The sequence below is a fragment of the Pinus tabuliformis genome, chromosome J (assembly GCF_031772625.1).
Source record: "Pinus tabuliformis cultivar Carrire ecotype Pingquan chromosome J, CPIR1, whole genome shotgun sequence".
Classification (NCBI taxonomy): domain Eukaryota; kingdom Viridiplantae; phylum Streptophyta; class Pinopsida; order Pinales; family Pinaceae; genus Pinus; species Pinus tabuliformis.
Genome location: NC_142295.1, coordinates 206,187,712 through 206,207,453, shown reverse-complemented (window position 1 = coordinate 206,207,453; position 19,742 = coordinate 206,187,712). Strand labels below are relative to the sequence as shown.

At 41.9% G+C, this 19,742-nt stretch overlaps 1 protein-coding gene across 1 annotated transcript in view; it reads left to right on the top strand.

Moving 5' to 3' along the window:
* Nucleotides 1-19,507, top strand: part of LOC149226405 (D-amino-acid oxidase-like) — a 61,573-nt gene extending 42,066 nt beyond the window's left edge. The window contains exon 2 of the mRNA XM_089377480.1: nt 18,963-19,507. Coding sequence (XP_089233606.1) covers nt 18,963-19,345 — 383 coding nt within the window. The 3' untranslated portion in view covers nt 19,346-19,507. The remainder of the gene's footprint in view (nt 1-18,962) is intronic.
* Nucleotides 19,508-19,742: the final 235 nt, after the last annotated feature.

Sequence of the window (19,742 nt, the reverse complement as noted above, 5' to 3'; positions counted from 1 at the left end):
CGCTGATCATTCCACTTTGTGTGGGGGTACTTGTCTAGGATGATGGTATGATGACAAAGGAGTGCAACAGGACAACTTGATTGGAGTACTCCCAATCAAGGAAGGAAGCTGCCAAAGGAAGTGTAGATGACCAAAATGAGGAAAGAGGTATGCATATATTTGATAAAGTCATGTCACCATATAGTTGCAAATAGCATGAGAAATTGCTTTATCTCATGAGCGTGATCAAAGAAAAGTGATCTCTTTCTTTGGAAAGATGCATGAAAGCATGATTCACACATTGATAAGATGAAATCAACATAATATGTCCTCATATGGACTATGAGGTGGTTGAAAAAGATGAAGGAACTATGAGTTCCTGGGAAGCAATGTGTGAAAAAAGAAAGAAGAGATCATGAAAGATGCAACTACGTTCACAAGAAGTCAACATCCGATGACTAGAAGAATTTATTATGACATCTCCATAGAGAAGAAGACCGTGATAAGGTATGTAAAGAAAGGAGACCCTTGACATATGATGTCTTGGAGATGTGTTTATGAATCTGTAGGATGTTGCAGGGAAACAAGATGTCATGATGAAAGGCCATCACAAAAGGTAACTTTGATTTGATGTTCATTTTTTATTGTTGAACAACATTTGGATGGGTTGATACAAGGCTACTGAAAAGAGAGTTGTAGATGTCACCTACAACTAGCACTCATGTGGTTGGATGAAAGATCCTGGAGGAAACATGACTTGAAAGAGGTAGCTGTATGATGAAAAAGCCAATGGGGACTAGAGGATCACTTTTTGACAGAGAGAAGGATGACATCACTGATGTGGCTCGTGAAGGAAAGTGATGGATGGCCGATGCCCTACAAAAGATGAAGGCTCCATAATGTTGAAGATGAACTTCATGACATCGAAAGGAGCCCCACAAGCAGCCGATAGTCCCATGATCTCCACCTAGAGCAGAAAGCTGTTGGAAGCAAGTCCCTGGTTAAGAGGGAGCTTGGACAAGTCCCTGAATAAGAGGGAGCTTTGGTACATTCCTTTATAACAATGAGTATATCATAGGAATGAGTATATCCTCTCTAGTTGAGAGGGAGAGATAGACACATCATTCTTATATTCACTTTGGAAAGAAAGAACAGAGGATTGGGTAGGCATCTAGCATCTGATACTCTTTGAGGATAAGGTAGGGCATCCAAGATAAGAGTGGTCGAAGAGGATCGATATTCTTTGAGGACTGGGAATCCAAGATAAGAATAGTCCTGGGAGGACATACTCTACGCTGTGAACACCTGGGTGGGGTATGTACCTTGAGAGACAATGATGGTGGTGTCTCTAAGTCATTGGTGTCGCCAACACTATGCTATGATCTTGTGGAGAGATAGAGTTGTTAGTCAAGGCCTTGCTATGTGTCAAGGCTGGATGATATGATGCTAAACAGCTGGGTTACCAATCTGACTCTTCTAATGAGAATTCTTCAAATTGAGAATGTCCAAGTACTTTGCATGGATTATGAATACCTCCATAGTTAAGAGGGAGTGTTGAAATATGTAACTAAGCTTGGTCTTCATAATGACATCTAATCATGATTTTATGTATTTAATGAAAAGAGAAAAATAAATCTATTGTTGTTATTCTTGAGGAATGGGTTTCATGCTAAAGGGAAATTTATTTTTAAGTAAAACTCCCATTGAGAGCTTCTAGAGTTTGTCATTGAGTCTACAAGTCAAGAAGAGTCATTGTCATTTATGGAAGACTCATTTGGGCATGTTACATATTGTAGACAAAATTTATTTGAGTCGAAAGAAAGTCAAAAGACCCTCTAAGACCTCGTCATGGTGCAAAGATCAAGTCGGCCTACATGAAGGGACAAGTCATCCTAAAAATAGTAATTTGTACCCCTCAAAAGCCTATAAATAAGAAGGATCTTAACATCATTTGGACACACTCTAAAGCAAGTTTGATCTCCTCAAGAAAGTAGCTAGAAAAGGACGAAAAAGAAGAAGAGCAAGATCAAAGTTTTGAGTCTCTCTCTCTCTCTCATGCTAGGGTTTCTACAGTTGTTGGGCAAATTGAAGCGCTGAAGTCACCAGTCAATTGTCCCAATCACCTCGAAAATCGTGCCAATCAATGCATTCAAAAATTGGAAATTGTTCAAGTTCTTCAAAAATGAAATTTTGCCTATAAATCGAAGTCAACGCTCGTCAAAATCACCCAAGTCAATGCTAGTCAACGTTGCTTTGTTTCTTGAAATTTTCGTCCAGCAAACTAACCCAAAAAATTGTCCTTCTCTCACACGTGCAAATTAGGAAGAGGCTGCCTCCAAGCTGTATGAGCCAATCAAGAGAGGAGAGCGAGAGATATGTGATGAGATGAGTGATGTCCAAATGAGAGAGAGGTCACTCGTATCTATACACTTCGTTGAGGGTGAGGAGACACATCCATTGGGCTTCATGAGCCTACATTTGACTGAGGTTGACCTTGACAATTTGTGCATGAGAAAGAATAAATTCAAAATTCCATTTTTGTTTGTTAGAATGAGATGATCTTTATATCAAAATTGTACCTCTCGAAAAGAGGAATCCAATGCAATAATCATTTCCATCATATGAGCTGTCCCAAGGTGGAATTTGGCCATAGTTGCCAATTTTAACACTCCCTCTCAACTAGGGAGAATTCCACTTGCTAATCCAACTGCCATCATGCCATCTTGTCATCCTGTACCATCCCTGTCATCACTGCCCTGCTGAACCATGAAGTAATAATGAAGAAGAAGTGATCGAGAGTGAGTCATAAGATCATACCACTCTCCACTGATTAAAGTCAATCCTTGATCCTAAATAAAGTTGTTGAACACCATGCATCCTAGTCATAGAGAGTACGACAATACACGATGCGTTCATCGGTAGTGCTATGGTCCTTAACCATCTTTTCCCAACTCATTGGCTAGATGAGAGGTACTTCCCCCGAGTCCTAGACTCTTTGGGTGGGATGTGTGCCAGGGCATCAGTAGGAGAAGGTGAACTACTCATCTTGCTCATATGCCATAAGAGAAGGTGAACCACTCACCCTGTATCTAGCGCACCGCTAGGGGATGGTGAACCACTCAACCTATGGTTGCTCATAGCTCCAAGAAGTACCCCAAGTCCCCAGGAGCTCCTAGAGCTCTATGTCCAACTCATATGAGACCCTCATAGGAGGGTCGTTCTACGACTCCAAGTCTCTCTTGGAAGGTTAAGAATTTGACCTTCTCCAAAGGCTTCGTGAGAATGTTTGCGACCTGCTCATTTGTTCTAATGTGTTGGAGCCTTATTGCTCCTCGTTGTACCATATCCTGGATAAGGTGGTACCTGATATCAATGTGCTTGGAGCGGTCGTCGAACACAGGATTCTCTGATAGGCAAATCCCACTCTGGTTGTCACAAAAGATCATGGTGGTATCCAACACGTGCTCAAATAGCTCACTGAAGAGCTTCCTCAACCAAACAACTTCACAGCAGGTCATACATGCAGCAATGTATTCGGCTTCGGCGGTGCTTAGTGCAACTGATTTTTGCTTCCTGCTCATCCAAGATATTGAAGTAGACTCGAAGAGAAGCAACACCCAGACGTGCTCTTACGATCCACCACACTGCCAGCCCAGTCAACATCTGAATATCCATGTAGCCTCAAGTTCCCGACAGTGTATCTCAGACCATAGTGGATTGTGCGTCGAAGATATCTCAAGAGATTCTTAGCAGCAATCCAATGAATGTGATGAGGCTCGACATAAACTGACTCAACATGTTCACAACGAAGCATATGTCAGGACGAGAGTTGACCAAGAACATCAGGGCCCCCACAAGTTGACAATACTTGGAGGGTTCTCTAATCCGGGCTTAACAACACTCCACATAACATCTTAAAATTGAGTTCCATCTGAGTAGTCATGGACTTGTAGTCCACCATCCCACATCTCTAAAGTAGCTTCACATTGTATTTTCCTTGAGAAAGGAGAATCTCACCTAGCTTTTGCCAAACCTCCAACCCTTGGAAGTAATGCATCAGTCCTAGGTCCTTCATCTTGAACTCGGAAGCCAACTCCCTCTTGAATGAGAGGGTCATCACCTATCATAAAGAGATCATCCACATAAAGGACAAGAATGAGAGGTCTGTCATTTTCAACCTTGAAGTATAGGCTTGGGTCAACATCGCTCCTTGTGAATCTCGACTTCAGAAGATAGCTATCGATCCTCTCATACCAAGCCATAGGGGCTTGCTTCAACACATATAAGGATTTCTTCAACTTGCATACATGTGTCTCACGATCTTGAACCTTGAACCCCTCGAGTTGTTCCACATAGGCTTCTTCCTTAAGCGAACCACGCAAGAAGGCAGTTTTGACATCCATTTGGTGTAGGCTTCATCCTTGCGAGGCAACAAGGGCTATAATCGAACGGATGGTGGTATATCGGGCAACTAGTGCAAATATATCATCGTAGTCTACTCCTTCCTTTTGAGAGAAGCCTCGAGAAACAAATCTGGCCGTGAACTTTTCATCACTCCCATCAGCTCCATGTTTGATCTTGTAGAGCCATTTAGAAGTGGCCACTGACTTGTCCTTGGGTCTAGGAACCAAATCCGAGACATCATTTTGCATGATCGACTCATACTCCTCGTTCATCGCATCCCTTTCAAACTTGTTGCTTCATGACTTCTTCGAATGTACAAGGCGCAGATTGTACAATGGTATTCATGGCAGCTAAATACCTTTGGTACCTATTCGATTTCTTGCTTTCATGAAATGTCCCCCTTGGTGCAATATGTTTCTCAGCATCTTCGAGAGTATCTTTGAGCCACAAAGGTCTTTTTCTTGAAGTAGAGGGCTCATTAGGAGGTGGATCAATGGGATCCATCAGACCTTCCACATCGGGTATCGGTTCATCAGATGGAAGTTCATCCTGCTTTTTTGCATTAGCATCATCATTGTCCTTCAGGGATAGGAAGATCTCGGATCTTTCTAAGAGAAAAATCTTCATCGACATTGACATCATGACTCAATTCCACTTCCCTTTGACCAGACACATAGATTCTATATGCCTTTGAAGTTTCACTATAGCCTACAAACGTTCCTTTCTTCCCAAATGCATTTAGTTTGTTTCTTTTCTCTTTCAACACATGAAAATATACGAGACAACAAAAAATTTTAAAATAAAAAACATCAGATTTCTTACCGCTGAAAGCTTCTTCGGGTGTCTTGAAGTCCAAAGCTTGATGCAGACATCTATTTTGGACATACACGACTGGTGTTGGCAGCTTCTCCCCATAAGAACTTCCGAAGACCTTGATCATGAAGCATAACACAGGTGGCTTTTATGATAGTACGAGACTTCCTTTGGACAACACCATTTTGTTCAGGGTTATATGCAATTGTGGTCTCCTTCTTAATGCCAGCTTCTCTACAGTAGTCTTTGAATTCATTTGACTCATATTCGGTCCCATTATCGGTCCTCAATATTTTAATCTTCCCTGTTTGAAAGAGCGAAACCATTTGAATACTTCATCCTTCTTTTGTAAGAAATAGATCCATGTTTTGCGAGAGAAGTCATCCACAAAAATAACATAGTACAAATATCCACCCAAAGATGTCATGGGCAACATACCTGATAGATCAGAATGGACCAATTAAAAAATATCGGTCGTTTTAGTTTCACTTGAGGGGAATGTTTCCCTTGTATGTTTTCTAGCTTCACATCCCTGACAAACACTTTCATGATTTAAATTGAATTCGGACATACTTGTGACCATTTTCCTTACATCAGGTAAGGCTTTGAAATGGAGGTGAGCAAATCTTCGGTGCCATAATTCGGATTGAAGAGAAGTATCACAAGTCATTGCTCCTAACTGACTTCCTCCAACTTGATAGAGACATTCAACCTTGAATCCAAGTGTGAATGCATCTGTTGGGTTCCTTTGTTAGACACAAACTTTCCCATCAATGAATATCACCTTGAAAGCTTTGTCTTCCATCGCAGAAATAGAGACCAAATTCTTTTTCAGATCAGGCACATATAGTACTTGTAAGTGTAGGGTTTGACCTTGATTTAAGTGAAGAGTAACAGCCCCAATTCCTTTCACAAGATAAGTGGCATTATCCCCAAGTATAATCTCGATATTTGTCTTTTTCAACCAAATTTGAGAGGGCCTCCTTGTACCCAGTGAAGTGCCTTGAAGCATCACTATCAATCAACCAATGATCCAATGTATCTGGAGGAGAGGTGGTGGTGCGGGCATAAATAAGATAAAATTCTTTTTGCTTTACAACATTAACTTCTTCATACTTGGAGTTTCTCGACTTCTTGGGAGGACACCCATTTCCTCCTCCTCTTCCTCCTGCTCCTCCTCCTTGTGCTGCTCCTCCCTCGAGTCATCTTCTCTTGTTGCCCCTGTTCTAATGGATCCTCTGGCTCTAACCACGAAGATGACTCCTACAAGATGGGCACCTCAAACTCCACCCTCCACTGAAACAATACATCAATATTGTCTAAGGAAATGGCATCTGAATCCATTGGTGCTTCTATTTGCTTCACTCGAAGTTGGATATTGTAATGCACATACACTAAATCATTGAGGCATGAGAACTCCAACTTGTAAGAGTGTAAAAAAAACTAGTGAGTCTTGAGTCTTGAGATTGGAGGTTCATTAATTAAAAATTTAAAATTACAATAAATGTAATTGCTTAACTGAAGGCTGAAGCTCAAAGTTATACCTGTTGCGCTATTTTGAGTGTATTTTCTCAAATTCACCTTGAAGAGCTACATGTTAGACTTAGGATTCTTATGGCCAATTTCAACAAATTTGGTGCCCTTGCACCATAGCTTTGCCACCAAATATTTACAACAAAATAAAGAAATAAAAAATTCAAAAACTTAAAACATAATTAAACATTCAAATAAAAGTTACATAATTGAATTTTAAAAATCTAAAATTATCAATAAGTAAATTCTAAATTGAAAATTCTAATGAGTGATGACTTGTCACTTACGTGGCATGAAGAGGGTCCTTTCCCTAATAGCATCATCAAAGCCAAATAGGCCAACACAATCCCGATAAAACTGTATCCCGCGATTGATTTTGCTACGATGCTCAGGATCAGGCACCATCCTTTGAATACCGGAATGGAGCCCTTCCATCACCTCGCCATCAAAATCAAAGGCGCATTTGTATGAAAATGCAGGGTTTTGAATGGGTCGATGAAGCATTCTTGTCCACCGACTATCAATCACATCCCATAACATCATATGTCTATCAAACGCAACAGAACCCTTGTTTGCATAATAAGAACGAATGGCCTCCTTGGCCCTATCCATGGCCTCATACAAATAAGCCATTGCAGACTCGTCCCCATCTACCAATCTTAGAACCTTTACTATAGGTTCATTAATTGAGCACACTTCTTCTACTCCCTACCAAAATGTGTCAGTGTACACCATTTTTGCAATGGCTCTCCCGTCCTGTCTCCTGCTGTATCTACAATCATGCCACTCATCAGAAACAAACATTTGCTTCAACTCAAACTGGCATCGAAGCAAAGACTGAAGAGTAATAAAGTTGGTGGCAAAACGTGTGATTGCAGGACGCCACAACTCCTTGTTTCTAGTGTATCTCCTCATGAGGCTAAGAACAAAAGCATGGTTATAAATAAACTTGGGGACGCTCCTAGCCATATCAATCACCTCCTTGATGAAGGAGAGTTTCCCCATATCCTCAAGCAGTAAATCGATACAATGTGCTACACACGGAGTCCAGAACAATGTGCGGTGCCTCTCCATAAGCATCCTGCCGACAGACACATAATTAGCTACATTGTCTGTTATGACTTGCACCACATTCTGCACACCAATCTCCGAGATGAACCCATCTAACAACTCACATATCATTGTTGCATCTTCTATATGTGCTGATGCATCCACTGATTTAATAAACATGGTACCTTTAAGACAATGTACCAAGAGGAGTTAGCATACAAAATTTGGTGAGTGGTTATCCACAAATTTGGAGGTGGCTACAAGCTTGAACCTTCCTCAGGTCCGAACTGTAACTTGGGCATGGATTACAGTCATGTATGCTCAGCACTGTGGTTATATCAACTGAGGACAACGAGGTAAGTAAAGTGCTCATTTATGTTGATTGAATTCTAGGTGATGAGGGATGTTTGATGCGTTTGAACAATAGTGAGCATAGCCCTAGTTTAGTGGATAAGTAGTAGACTTATCACTGATAAGAGGGTTGTGTATGTGAGCCCTAAGTACAGTGTAAGAAGACGGTCCTACTATTGTTAGAGGTTTGGTTCAAGAGCCCTAGTTAGGGCTGGTTATGTTCATACTAACCCAAGTTTGAAAACTGTTTAGAGTCTGGTATAGTTGCAGTATTTCTGTGCTAAAGACTAGAGAGTCGAGACCCTAGGAGGTAATATATATGCTGTTGCAGACCTGAGATAAGAGGCCGCAATACCTCAGGATTAGACACAGAGTTTTGTGGCATATATGTTCCTAAAGTGGGCCAAATGTGCTCAAATTGTTGCACAATGATGTGATTTGGAAGAACAGTAGGAAGGGCTGGCGTGAACAGTGAGGGACTAATCTAGCACAAGTAGTGTGTTGGAAGTAATTATGAAGAGGTCTGTTCATAGGAGTGTTTCAACAATAGTATTATGGGCCCCAGTTCAGAGGTTTGAAGGATCGAATCTGTGATGAAAGGGTTGGTTGATTTAGGCCTTAGGATCGACATTCTGAAGTGAATAGAAGGTGGACTAGTGGGCAGATTTGGAAGGCCTTATGACAGTGATCTCGGAGCAGCTAAGACAGTGTGTGAAGGTAGCAAAGTATTGTTCACAAACGGAGTTGTGAATAGTGTTTCTCAGAGCTGAGTATGTAGTGGGTAGATGTACTTATATGTTGTGAGAAGCCAACCTTGTTGACGACCTCAAGTACAATGTTCATGCAAGGACTCATGTTTTGCTACGAGGCAAATTTGAATAGGATCCCTAGTTCAGCTGATGAAAGGAGCCATATGGTTGATAAGAGGGCAGTTCCAAAAGTTGCTAAGAGTAGTGATGATGGAGCAACCATATCAGTGCTAGTGGGCAGTTTGTTGAAGATCCTAAGAGCTAACGATCTTGGCGGAGCAGGAGAGCAATTAGTGGGTAGATTTGTTTGAGACAGGTACAATCTTGAGCAGCAAGGCAGGGAGAGCTCAAAGTAGAGAAGTGGTGGTTGAGCGAGAGCAGAATAGAGCTCTCAAGATGGAGCTTCAGCGAGTATCTCAGTTTGAGTCTAAGCGAGTTGACAGTTGGGCTGACCAGCAGGATGATGAGGAGCAAAGCCCAGGGCGAGTGGAAGCAACGTCTCAGTCGATGACTCCCAGTATAGGGAGAGTTCAATCCAAGTGGGCAGAGGATTTGGTTAAGGCAGATCAGAAGAGAGTTGAATCTTCCAGTATCACTGCTGGCCAGATGAAGCAACCACAAAGGTACACAGCGTACATGGCACTTATGACTGAAGTGGTGGACTCACAGAACATGGTGGGAAAGAACAAGTCTTCAAATTAGGTCACGCAATGATCTGATAATCACCCTATGAGTGACCTCAATTGAAGATTTATTAAATAAAAGGTATTACAGACTCATGTGATGGTGTGTGTGTTCTGTGTTATTTAAGCAACGGATCGATCAGATTGCCAATACACAGAAAACAAGTAGAAAGACAACAGAGAAATACAATAAGCAACACAAAGACACAAACATTTTTTAATAAGGAGTTCACCCTATTCTCCAGGGCTACGTCTCCGGTCCAGCTTCAGTGGTGGCCTTGTTTTATTGTGTCTTTCAGCAGAGAAATTACAATACAGGGACCCAGTATGAGTTCTCTTGAAGCAGATTTTGCTTGGCAGGGTGGTTCTTGGATTCCCCAATCCACTCGGAGTAGACAGACTCTTGTTCTTCCTACCAGCTCTGTGACCCTTGGTCTACAGTGGAAAGAGCCAACTATGATGCTCAATCCGAACAGATTTCTCTATGGGAAGGCTTGATTCTTCAAGCTCTCTGGTGCTCGATGCTGCTTGTGGTCAGCTCGGCCCTCTGTCTCCTCTACTTGGCTTTACTGCTCTCTGTGCTCAGTCCTCCTCTCAAGGTTCACTGTTCATTGTCTCTCTTGGTCGCTTGGACTCTTCTCTATTCCTCCTCTCTCAATCTCTATTCGACTGTCTCTGTTCATGGCTTTAGCCATTCGATCTCCATGCCTGTTCGGTTCCTCTCCCGCCTGCGTCGATTCGCCTTCCGCCTATGTGCTGGGAGTTCCCTGTTCGACGTCAGCATGAACGCTCAGGAAGTAGCCACGTGTCTCCATCGGAACAGCGCCAACCTGTTCGTCGATTCGTTTCTTCGGTTATGTCGTGGATACGTTCTTTCTCCACCGTGGCGGTCAACGGATTCCAAATCCCCTTAAATCGCGGCTTAATTCCCTGTCGATTCTGCTTCTTTCTATTGGGCGCAATCTCAGCCGTCCGATCTGGGCTCCTCAAGATCCGACGTCATACGCACATCGAGCGCGGTTGACTTGCTCGACCGATAACGCGCAATCACGACGGTTTTTCTCTCACCTCCGCTGCCACGCGTCGATCGCTGAGTGGGATCGCTCCGCTCTCCTCCAAAACCTCTTACCGCTCAAGGGCGCCCCGATCAAAACCGTCGGTTTCCAGGCCATGGGTCCCACCTTCGTATGTTGGCGCTTTTCGTTTCTCCGCCCGCGGTTCTCCGGTTCCCAACGTGACCAAGGGCTTAAGACCCCTTCATTTCAGCGCTGTTTGCCCAGCGATGCACGTTTAGCACTAGGCGCGCGCATCGAAAATCAGCTCCTTTTCCCGTTTAGGGGCTCCTAGGGGCTACATCGACCTCCTGTGCAGTCTCCATCGGCCTCGGTAAGCGCGCTTTGACCGAGGTCCTCGTCGTTCCATGCTGACTGCCATGGCCACTGGTTCAGGGTGTTTTCGGTTGCAGTTTTGGATTCTTCAAGGATTTGTTTCGTCCCGATACAGTCATGGTTCTATGACAGTCGTTTATTGGATCCGATTTGGATCACGGCCTCCCTATTGAAAAGCTTTTGGACCACCAAGAGTTGGTTTTCTTCAAGCATCGACTAAGTGAGGAAACCGCTGTCTCACTTGTCCAATCTCAATCCACTTCACATTGCTCGGCTTCGAACCTTTAAGCCTAATCCTGAGGTATTCCCCCTGTCCACTGCGCGTCGTCCTTACCTTCCTGTCCAGCACTGTATCTTCCTGCAACTCATTAAGATATTCAGGTAGCAGGTCATCAACAGAAGGTAATTGACTCTGCTCTTCAGGGTCCTCAATCATTGAAGGTTCAAACAACCTCAAGCAATCTGCGTTCACGACTGAGTAGATGTGCATGTAAGCTGGCAGATCAAGGCGAAAATCATTTTCACCAATCTTCTCAAGTATCTTGAAGGGTCCGTACCTGATAGGTTTTAGTTTCTTGCCTTCACCTTGCATCCTGTCCTTGCTGATATACAGCCAGACTTGGTCTCCAACTTGAAAACTATGCTCCATCTGATGCTTATCATGCTTAGCCTTGTACTTGGCCTGGCTCTTTTCCAGCTGTTCCTGTACTGCCTGGTGGATCTCCTAGATCTGTTCAATGAACCTAGTTGCGCTATCCACATCACTGTGTCTATCAACCATTGTATCTTTACCAAAGACAAAATCCAAGGGAGACCTTGGTATGAAACCAAAGCAGATCTCGAAAGGAGATCTCTGGGTAGAAGAGTGTTTGGCTCTATTGTAAGCAAGCTGCACATAACACAAGTGTTCATCCCAGAGCTTAGGGTGTTTGCTGCAATATCCTCTCAGTAACTGGATCACTGTCCTGTTAACTACTTCTGTCTGGCCATCTGTTTGTGGATGAAAAGCTGTGCTTTCCTTTAATTTGGTGTCTATTAGTTACCATAGACTAGACCAAAACTTTCCTACAAATTGGGTGTCTCGATCAGATATAATAGAAGTGGGTAATCCAAAATGAACCCATACATGTTCAAAGAATAATTTTGCAGTTTGTTCAGCTGTAATCTGTTTACTACAGGGTATCAAAATACACATTTTGCTGAACCTATCCACAACAACATATAGATAATCATGACCTTTCCTAGATTTGGGCAGTCCTCCAACAAAATCCATGGAAATGCTTTCCCAAGGGTGAGAAGGAACTGGCAATGGGGTGTACAAGCCTAGTTTTCTGTTGCTGGGCTTGCTTTTAGCACACATAGCACATCCCTTTACATATCTAGAAACTGTCTCGCTCATTCTCGGCCAATAACAGAACCTTTGTAGTTGTGCAACTATTTTACTTACCCCAAAGTGACCTGATATCAGAGAAGTGTGTGCTTCCCTAATTATCTTTGCTCTCTCAGTTTGTGGAATGCAGAGTTTCCCACAATGATATAAGAGTCGGTCCTTTACATGATAGTCCAATTCTTCTACTCTTTTGCCTTGACTCAAAGTTGCATATACATCTTTAAAGTCCATGTCTTGAGCATACTGGTCTATGTAGGTTTCATGCAACACAGAATTATGCTTAAGTATGGTAGATGCATTTATAATGGGTCTAGATAACATGTCTGCAACTTTGTTATGTATGCCCTTTTTATATCTGACGACTAAATGAAACTGTTGTAGAAAACCCATCCATCTATAATGTCTTGATTGTTGCAACTTAGTTTGGGAGTGTAGCTATTGAAGTGGCTGATGATCAATATGTATTACTGTTTCTTTGCCCATTAAGTAATGTTTCCACTTTTTCACACTCTGAACTAATGCATACAATTCGTTATCATATGTAGGATAGTTGACTACTGTAGGATTGAAAGTCTCAGAATGATAACATATGGGTTTACTGTGCTGTGTCAACACTGCCCCCATGGCATAGTCACTGGCATCAGTGTGGATCTCAAATGGTCTTTGTAGATTTGGCAGTGCTAGTACAGGTGTTGTACTAATCTTTTCCTTCAAGGTGTCGAAGGCTTTCTGCTGTTTGCCTCCCCACTGAAACACCTTGTTCAATCCTGTCAAAGCATGTGAGGGAGCTGCAATTGAGGAAAAAATTGAAGTGAACTTCCTCCAATACTGTGCTGCTCCTAAGAAGCTTCTCACTTCTGTAGCAGACTTGGGTTTAGGCCAGTTTACAATGACTGCCACTTTAAAGGGATCTATTTTCAATTCACCTCCCCCTACTATATGACCCAAATAATTTAGAGAGGTTTTGCCAAATTCACATTTGGAGAGTTTAACATAAAGTTTTTCTCTTTTCAAAACATTTAATGTCTGCTTAACATGCTTTAAATGTTCTTCCCACGTTTTACTAAAAATCAGAATGTCATCCAGATACACAATAACAAAATCATCAAGAAAAGGTCTGAGTACATCATTAATTAATCTCATGAAAGTAGCAGGGGCATTGGTCAAGCCAAAAAGCATAACCAGTGATTCATACAATCCTTGCTTTGTTTTGAAAGCAGTTTTCCATGCATCTTGCTCTGCAACTCTGACCTGATGGTATCCACTGTGCAAATCTAGCTTGGTGAAATAAACAGCTTCCTTCAGTTGATCTAAAAGATCATCTATGCGAGGAAGGGGATAATGATTTTTGATTGTTATCTTATTCAGTGCTCGGTAATCAATGCACATTCTCCACGAGCCATCTTTCTTTCTCACCAAAACGATTGGTGACCCACATGGTGATGTGCTAGGCCTAATGAACCCTTTCTCGAGCAACTCCTACACCTGCTTCTTGATTTCAGCATTCTCTAAAGCAGATAACCTGTACATCCCAATGTTAGGCAAAGGAACATCTTGCTGCAAAATAATATCATGTACTATTCCCTTTTTGGGTGGCAGACCTTGAGCTTCTTGAAACAAGACATCATACTCTGAAACAATCTTTTCTATATTAGCTTGCTAATCAGGATTATAGCCCTGAAATACATTGGTTTTATCAGTTTTCTTTTCCTTTACAACCATCAGTAAGAACTGTTTGCATGAATTTATCATTCTTTTCATCTGTCCTGAGTTTATGAGAGTATAATTATTCTTGAGCTTATGAGCTCTTACAAAGTATTCGATTCCATCTTTAACAAGTAGATACTTGTTCTCAGCTCTATAGAAAATAGCCTTTCTATCATACAAGTAAGGACTTCCTAAAACAATTCCACATATATCCAAAGGAATTACATCTAACTCAACCTCATCTACAAACGCTGACCCAAAAGAAAACTTGAGTTTGCACTGTCTAGTCACTTGTAGTTGTGCTTTATCATTCAACCATCCTAATGGATATGGCTTCTTATGAGGTGTAGTTGCTAATTCCAATTTCTTTACAATTGCTTCAGAAATCAGATTTACTTATGAGCCACTATCAAACAAAGTATCAATCTTTTGATTTTTGGAAACAACTCGAATATGGAAAAGCTCATGTATTTTTCTCTCATGTTCTTCATCAATAACAGATTGAGTAGAATTACTAGTAGATGCTTTAGAATTCTTACCTTTTATACCTGTGGCTGCAATGATTGTTTCATCTCCTGAGTCTGACCCCAAATCTTTCTGAATAGTTGCAGCAGTCTTCTTCTTTTTGCCCTCGGACTTCTTAGGTCTCAGCTCTGGATGCAGAATCCAACAGTGCTCATCATCATGCCCCTCCTTTTTACAGTGAGTGCATGAAGCTTTGTCTTTCTGTGCAGTGTTAGCCTTCCTTGCTTTCCACTTCCTTGCTTTCCACTTCTGCTTTCTTTTCTCCTTGCTCTTGCTTACAGTAGGTTGGGATGGTCTCCCAACTTCTGGATTTCCATTCTTTCCTCTAGCTTCTAGATGAGTAGCTTGTACAGATACCTCATCTATACTAGTGGGATTAAACATGAGGATGGTATGCCTCACGTAGCTGTGTAGACCACCAATGTACTTCAAAAGAGTTTCTGGTGAGTCTAATGAAATACCCAACATCAATGCTTTCTTTCTGAACTCGAGTATACCCTTGTACACTTTGCCCTTTCAACTGCCAAAGAGTTTGCCAACTCATCATAGCTTGTTGCATGTAGGCCAATGGATAGAACTGCTTTTTGATCGCAGTAACAAATTCACTCCAGACAGAGATGGTCTTACCATGCTTCCTCCTATCTGCTTGGGTTCTGCCTTCCCACCAAACCAAGGCAGTGCCCCCTAGGCGTAGGCTTGCCAGCTTAATCTTACTCTTGTCTGAGTCTATATTTTGTACTCTGCAATACACATCAATTTGTCTAATCCAATTGTCCAACTTTTCAGCATTTAGCTCTCCATCATATATAGGCAAATCAAATTTAACATCTAACTTAACCAAAGATGCTTTCTTATTATGCACAGGTTTACTAGGAGGTGTAGGGAAGCTTTCCTCTTTCCCCTTTCCTTTGGAGTGGTCATGGGAATGAGATTCATCTTCTTCTTTGTCTTGCTCAGAGCCTGATGAATCTTCACCCTTATGCTTTCTAAAGTCCCTATACATTTCTTTTACCATAGACTTTATAGCTAGGAAACTTTCTATGAATTGAGGGTCTGGCTCTATAGAACCTTCCTCTGACATTGTCTTCCGAGAATAGACTCTCCCAATTTCAGGATTAGTTTCCACCAACTCTCCTTCTCCTAATTTGAGCTTTGATCTAGTGAGCATTCACAGCTAAACCAACATAAGCTTGTCTAACCTTACAACCGAGTGTTCTGATACCACTTGATCTGATAATCACCCTATGAGTGACCTCAGTTGAAGATTTATTAAACAAAAGGTATTACAGAGTTATGTGATGGTGTGTGTGTTCTGTGTTATTTAAGCAATGGATCGATCAGATTGCCAATACACAGAAAACAAGTAGAAAGACAACAGAGAAATACAGTAAGCAACACAAAGACACAAACATTTTTTAATAAGGAGTTCACCCTATTCTCCAGGGCTACGTCTCCGGTCCAGCTTCAATGGTGGCCTTGTTTTATTGTGTCTTTCAGCAGAGAAATTACAATACAGGGACTCAATATGAGTTCTCCTGAAGCAGATTTTGCTTGGCAGGGTGGTTCTTGGATTCCCCAAGCCACTCGGAGTACACGGACTCTTGTTCTTCCTACCAGCTTTGTGACCCTTGGTCTACAGTGGAAAGAGCCAACTATGATGCTCAATCCGGACAGATTCCTCTATGGGAAGGCTTGATTCTTCAAGCTCTCTGGTGCTCGATGCTGCCTGTGGTCAGCTCGGCCCTCTGTCTCCTCTGCTTGGCTTTACTGCTCTCTGTGCTCAGTCCTCCTCTCAGGGTTCATTGTTCACTGTCTCTCTTGGTCGCTTGGACTCTTCTCTATTCGACTATCTCTGTTCATGGCTTTAGCCATTCGATCTCCATGCCTATTCGGTTCCTTTCCGGCTTGCGTTGATTCGCCTTCTGCCTGTGTGCTTGGAGTTCCCTGTTCGGCGTCAGCATGAACACTCAGGAAGTAGCCATGTGTCTCCATCGGAACAGCGCCAGCCTGTTCGTCGATTCGTTTCTTCGGTTATGTCGTGGATACGTTCTTTCTCCATCGTGGCGGTCAACGGATTCCAAATCCCCTTAAATCGCGGCTTAATTCCCTGTCGATTCCGCTTCTTTCTATCGGGCGCAATCTCAGCCGTTCGATCTGGGCTCCTCAAGATCCGACGTCATACGCACATCAAGCGCGGTTGACTTGCTCGACCGATAACGCGCGATCACGGCGGTTTTTCTCTCACCTCCACTGCCACGCGTCAATCGCTAAGTGGGATCGCTCCGCTCTCCTCCAAAACCTCTTACTGCTCAAGGGCGCCCCGATCAAAACCGCCGGTTTCCAGGCCGTGGGTCCCACCTTCATATGTTGGCGCTTTTCGTTTCTCCGCCCGCGGTTCTCCGGTTCACAACGTGACCAAGGGCTTAAGGCCCCTCCATTTCGGCCCTATTTGCCTAGTGATCGTGCATTGAAAATCAGCGCCTTTTCCCGTTCCGGGGCTCCCAGGGGCTACATCGACCTCCTGCGCAGTCTCCATGGGCCTCGGTCAGCGTGCTTTGACCGAGGTCCTCGTCGTTCCACGCCGGCTGCCATGGCCACTAATTCAGGGTGTTTTCGATTGCGGTTTTGGATTCTTCAAGGATTTGTTTCGTCCGGATACAGTGATGGTTCTATGACAGTCGTTTATGGATCTGATTTGGATCACGCAAAAGAAAGCAGGGAAGTCTTCTAGTTCATAGGGAGTAGCTGTGGCAACAAAGAACGTGGTTGTGTTGGAGACAGATCCAGGTGGATGAGCTTCTTCCAGAAGAACCTTCCTTGCTAAGAGGGAGTGCTGAAAATAGTATAAGAGAACAAGAAGCAGTTTTCCTTAGCATGCATGAGTTCCTAAAAGTTAGGATGAGTTCCTAAACTTTAGGACGAATTCCTAAAAATTAGGGCGAGTTCGTATAAATTAGGATAGTTCATGAAGAAGTTTCACTGATATGCAGAAGTGGAAAGCTCAGTTTGTTGCCTTCTAGTGTGAGTTATTTTTGGGACAAGACAAACGAGTGAAGCCTCAAGTTCTAAATTGAGGCAGAACGAGTTGCATGAGTTAGTTAACTCATCAATCACTAGTTTGAGTTTCAAAAATAGAACTTGCTAGAATTAGCTAATTCGGAGTGCTTATAAGGAGATCGAAAGGCACAATTATATTCATTGTCTTGTGAGCATGAGTTGGTGAGACAAGGCAGTAGAGAACACAGATTTGTGTGTGTGTGTGAGCTTGTGAGAGGATCAGCGTACCAAGAGAGGCTTGTGTGTAGATTTATAGGAGAATTTCCTTGGGATTTGCACAAGGAAATAGGGATCAGAGTCTTGCAGGTGTTTCAGCGTAGTACAAACAGAGAAAACCAGATTGGTTTCTATTGAAACAAGATTGTTTTTGTAAGAGATGTATAGCTCATTCTTTTATCGATAAAATTCTCAATCAAGTATAGTGTTTTCCCAGTTGTGTTCCCTAGAAAAATTGTGTTTTACTACTGTGTGACTGTGATTTATTTATGTTCTATTCTGCTGCAAAATTAGAAGAGAAATTCTATTTCTTGTGAATAGAAGCTAGTTTTCAGAATTATTCATTAAGCAGTTGCAGAATTTCAAGGAAAATCTATACTGTGGGCTCTTATTTTAATATATTTTGGGAGAAAATACTCGGGGCCACTTTGAACAGGCAAACATATTTACAGTTTCACTTGTTTTTTCAGAAAAGTTATTTTAGCAGTTCTATAAAGATTAATTTTGTATGATTTTGACGATAATATATGTCTGGCAAGGTAAGAAAATGTGTATCTAAGAAATTTGTATGCTGTTATTCTAATTTAATTTGCAGGAAGTAATTTATTTAAGTCAATCTGAAGTATTGTTCACAACATGGTCACCCATAATCTTTATGGGTGGTTCTTGTACACATTTTTGAAGTGAACATGAATATTAGAAGAGAAAATGAACCTGCAGTTATTTCTTTGACACAATCAATGTGCTATGAGATGTTGTGGAATCTAGCAGATGAACCATTCCTTCTGAATGAACGTTGGACATTAATGCATCAACACCATGATTCATGGTATTTATGAGATTTAAATGGTAATATAGCTGATTGAATTATGTTTGCAGAAGCCAGAAAATGATTTTGCTATATAGCTGAAACTAATACATAACCAACTATAACATTCAGGATTTGTTCTAGTGGAAAATCATTGAAGGATGCATCCACGAGAACAGAGTCAAGATAGGGTCCCTTTAATTACCTACATGAAAAAAATCGTTCGTTTTGTTTTTAACCTGCAGTAATGACTTGCAACATTGTTTTCCAACTCAAATAATGTTGAACCTCTGTTTTTTTAATCTACAGGTGAGGTGTACATTTGTTGCATGTCAGAGGAAGTAGATGTCCCAGATGATCCCCAGCAAGTTTTACCTAGAAAGGAATCTATAGAAATGCTGCAGAGGATAGCTCAGGCAGTGTCAAGTCAATTGGCAAATGCAGAACTTCAAGCAGAACAGGCTTGCTTTTTGCCATGTTCTGATGATGGCAGGCCAGTTATTGGTAAAATACCTGATATAAATGGTGCATATGTAGCTACAGGTCACAGCGGTTGGGGCATACTCAATGCACCTGCTACTGGTGCATCTTTGGCAGAACTTATTATAGATGGTCATTCAAAAATTGTAGATTTGAAGCCCTTCGATCCTGCTAGGTTTAAGAGGGCAACTCGGAAGATTTCAATATTTTAGTACTACAAAAAACATCTTGTGTACCTTACCTTTCTTATGTCTATATTGATCAATCTCCAAAGAAACACGTTGTATTACATATAGCATTAGTAGTAAAGCAATTAAACCTTCTTGTTGCTTCAATAATTTAGCACCCTGTTCTAGGGTCTGTTTTACGATTTTCTACACTTGTTAATTGTGTCAAGTGTTTAGAGAAATCAGAGTAGTCCATACATTCTGACTTCAATGTTTATGTATCTCGTCAGTTGAAGTAGATATCCAAGTTGATTGATGTTCACACCTTCATCTTTTGCCCTAAAACTGGTTATGAATAGCTGAAGGTGATTTCTTTTGAATATAATGCTTCATTTTCTATTAAGGCCACGGGTTCAAATCTAGAGAGGGGTAAACTATGTAC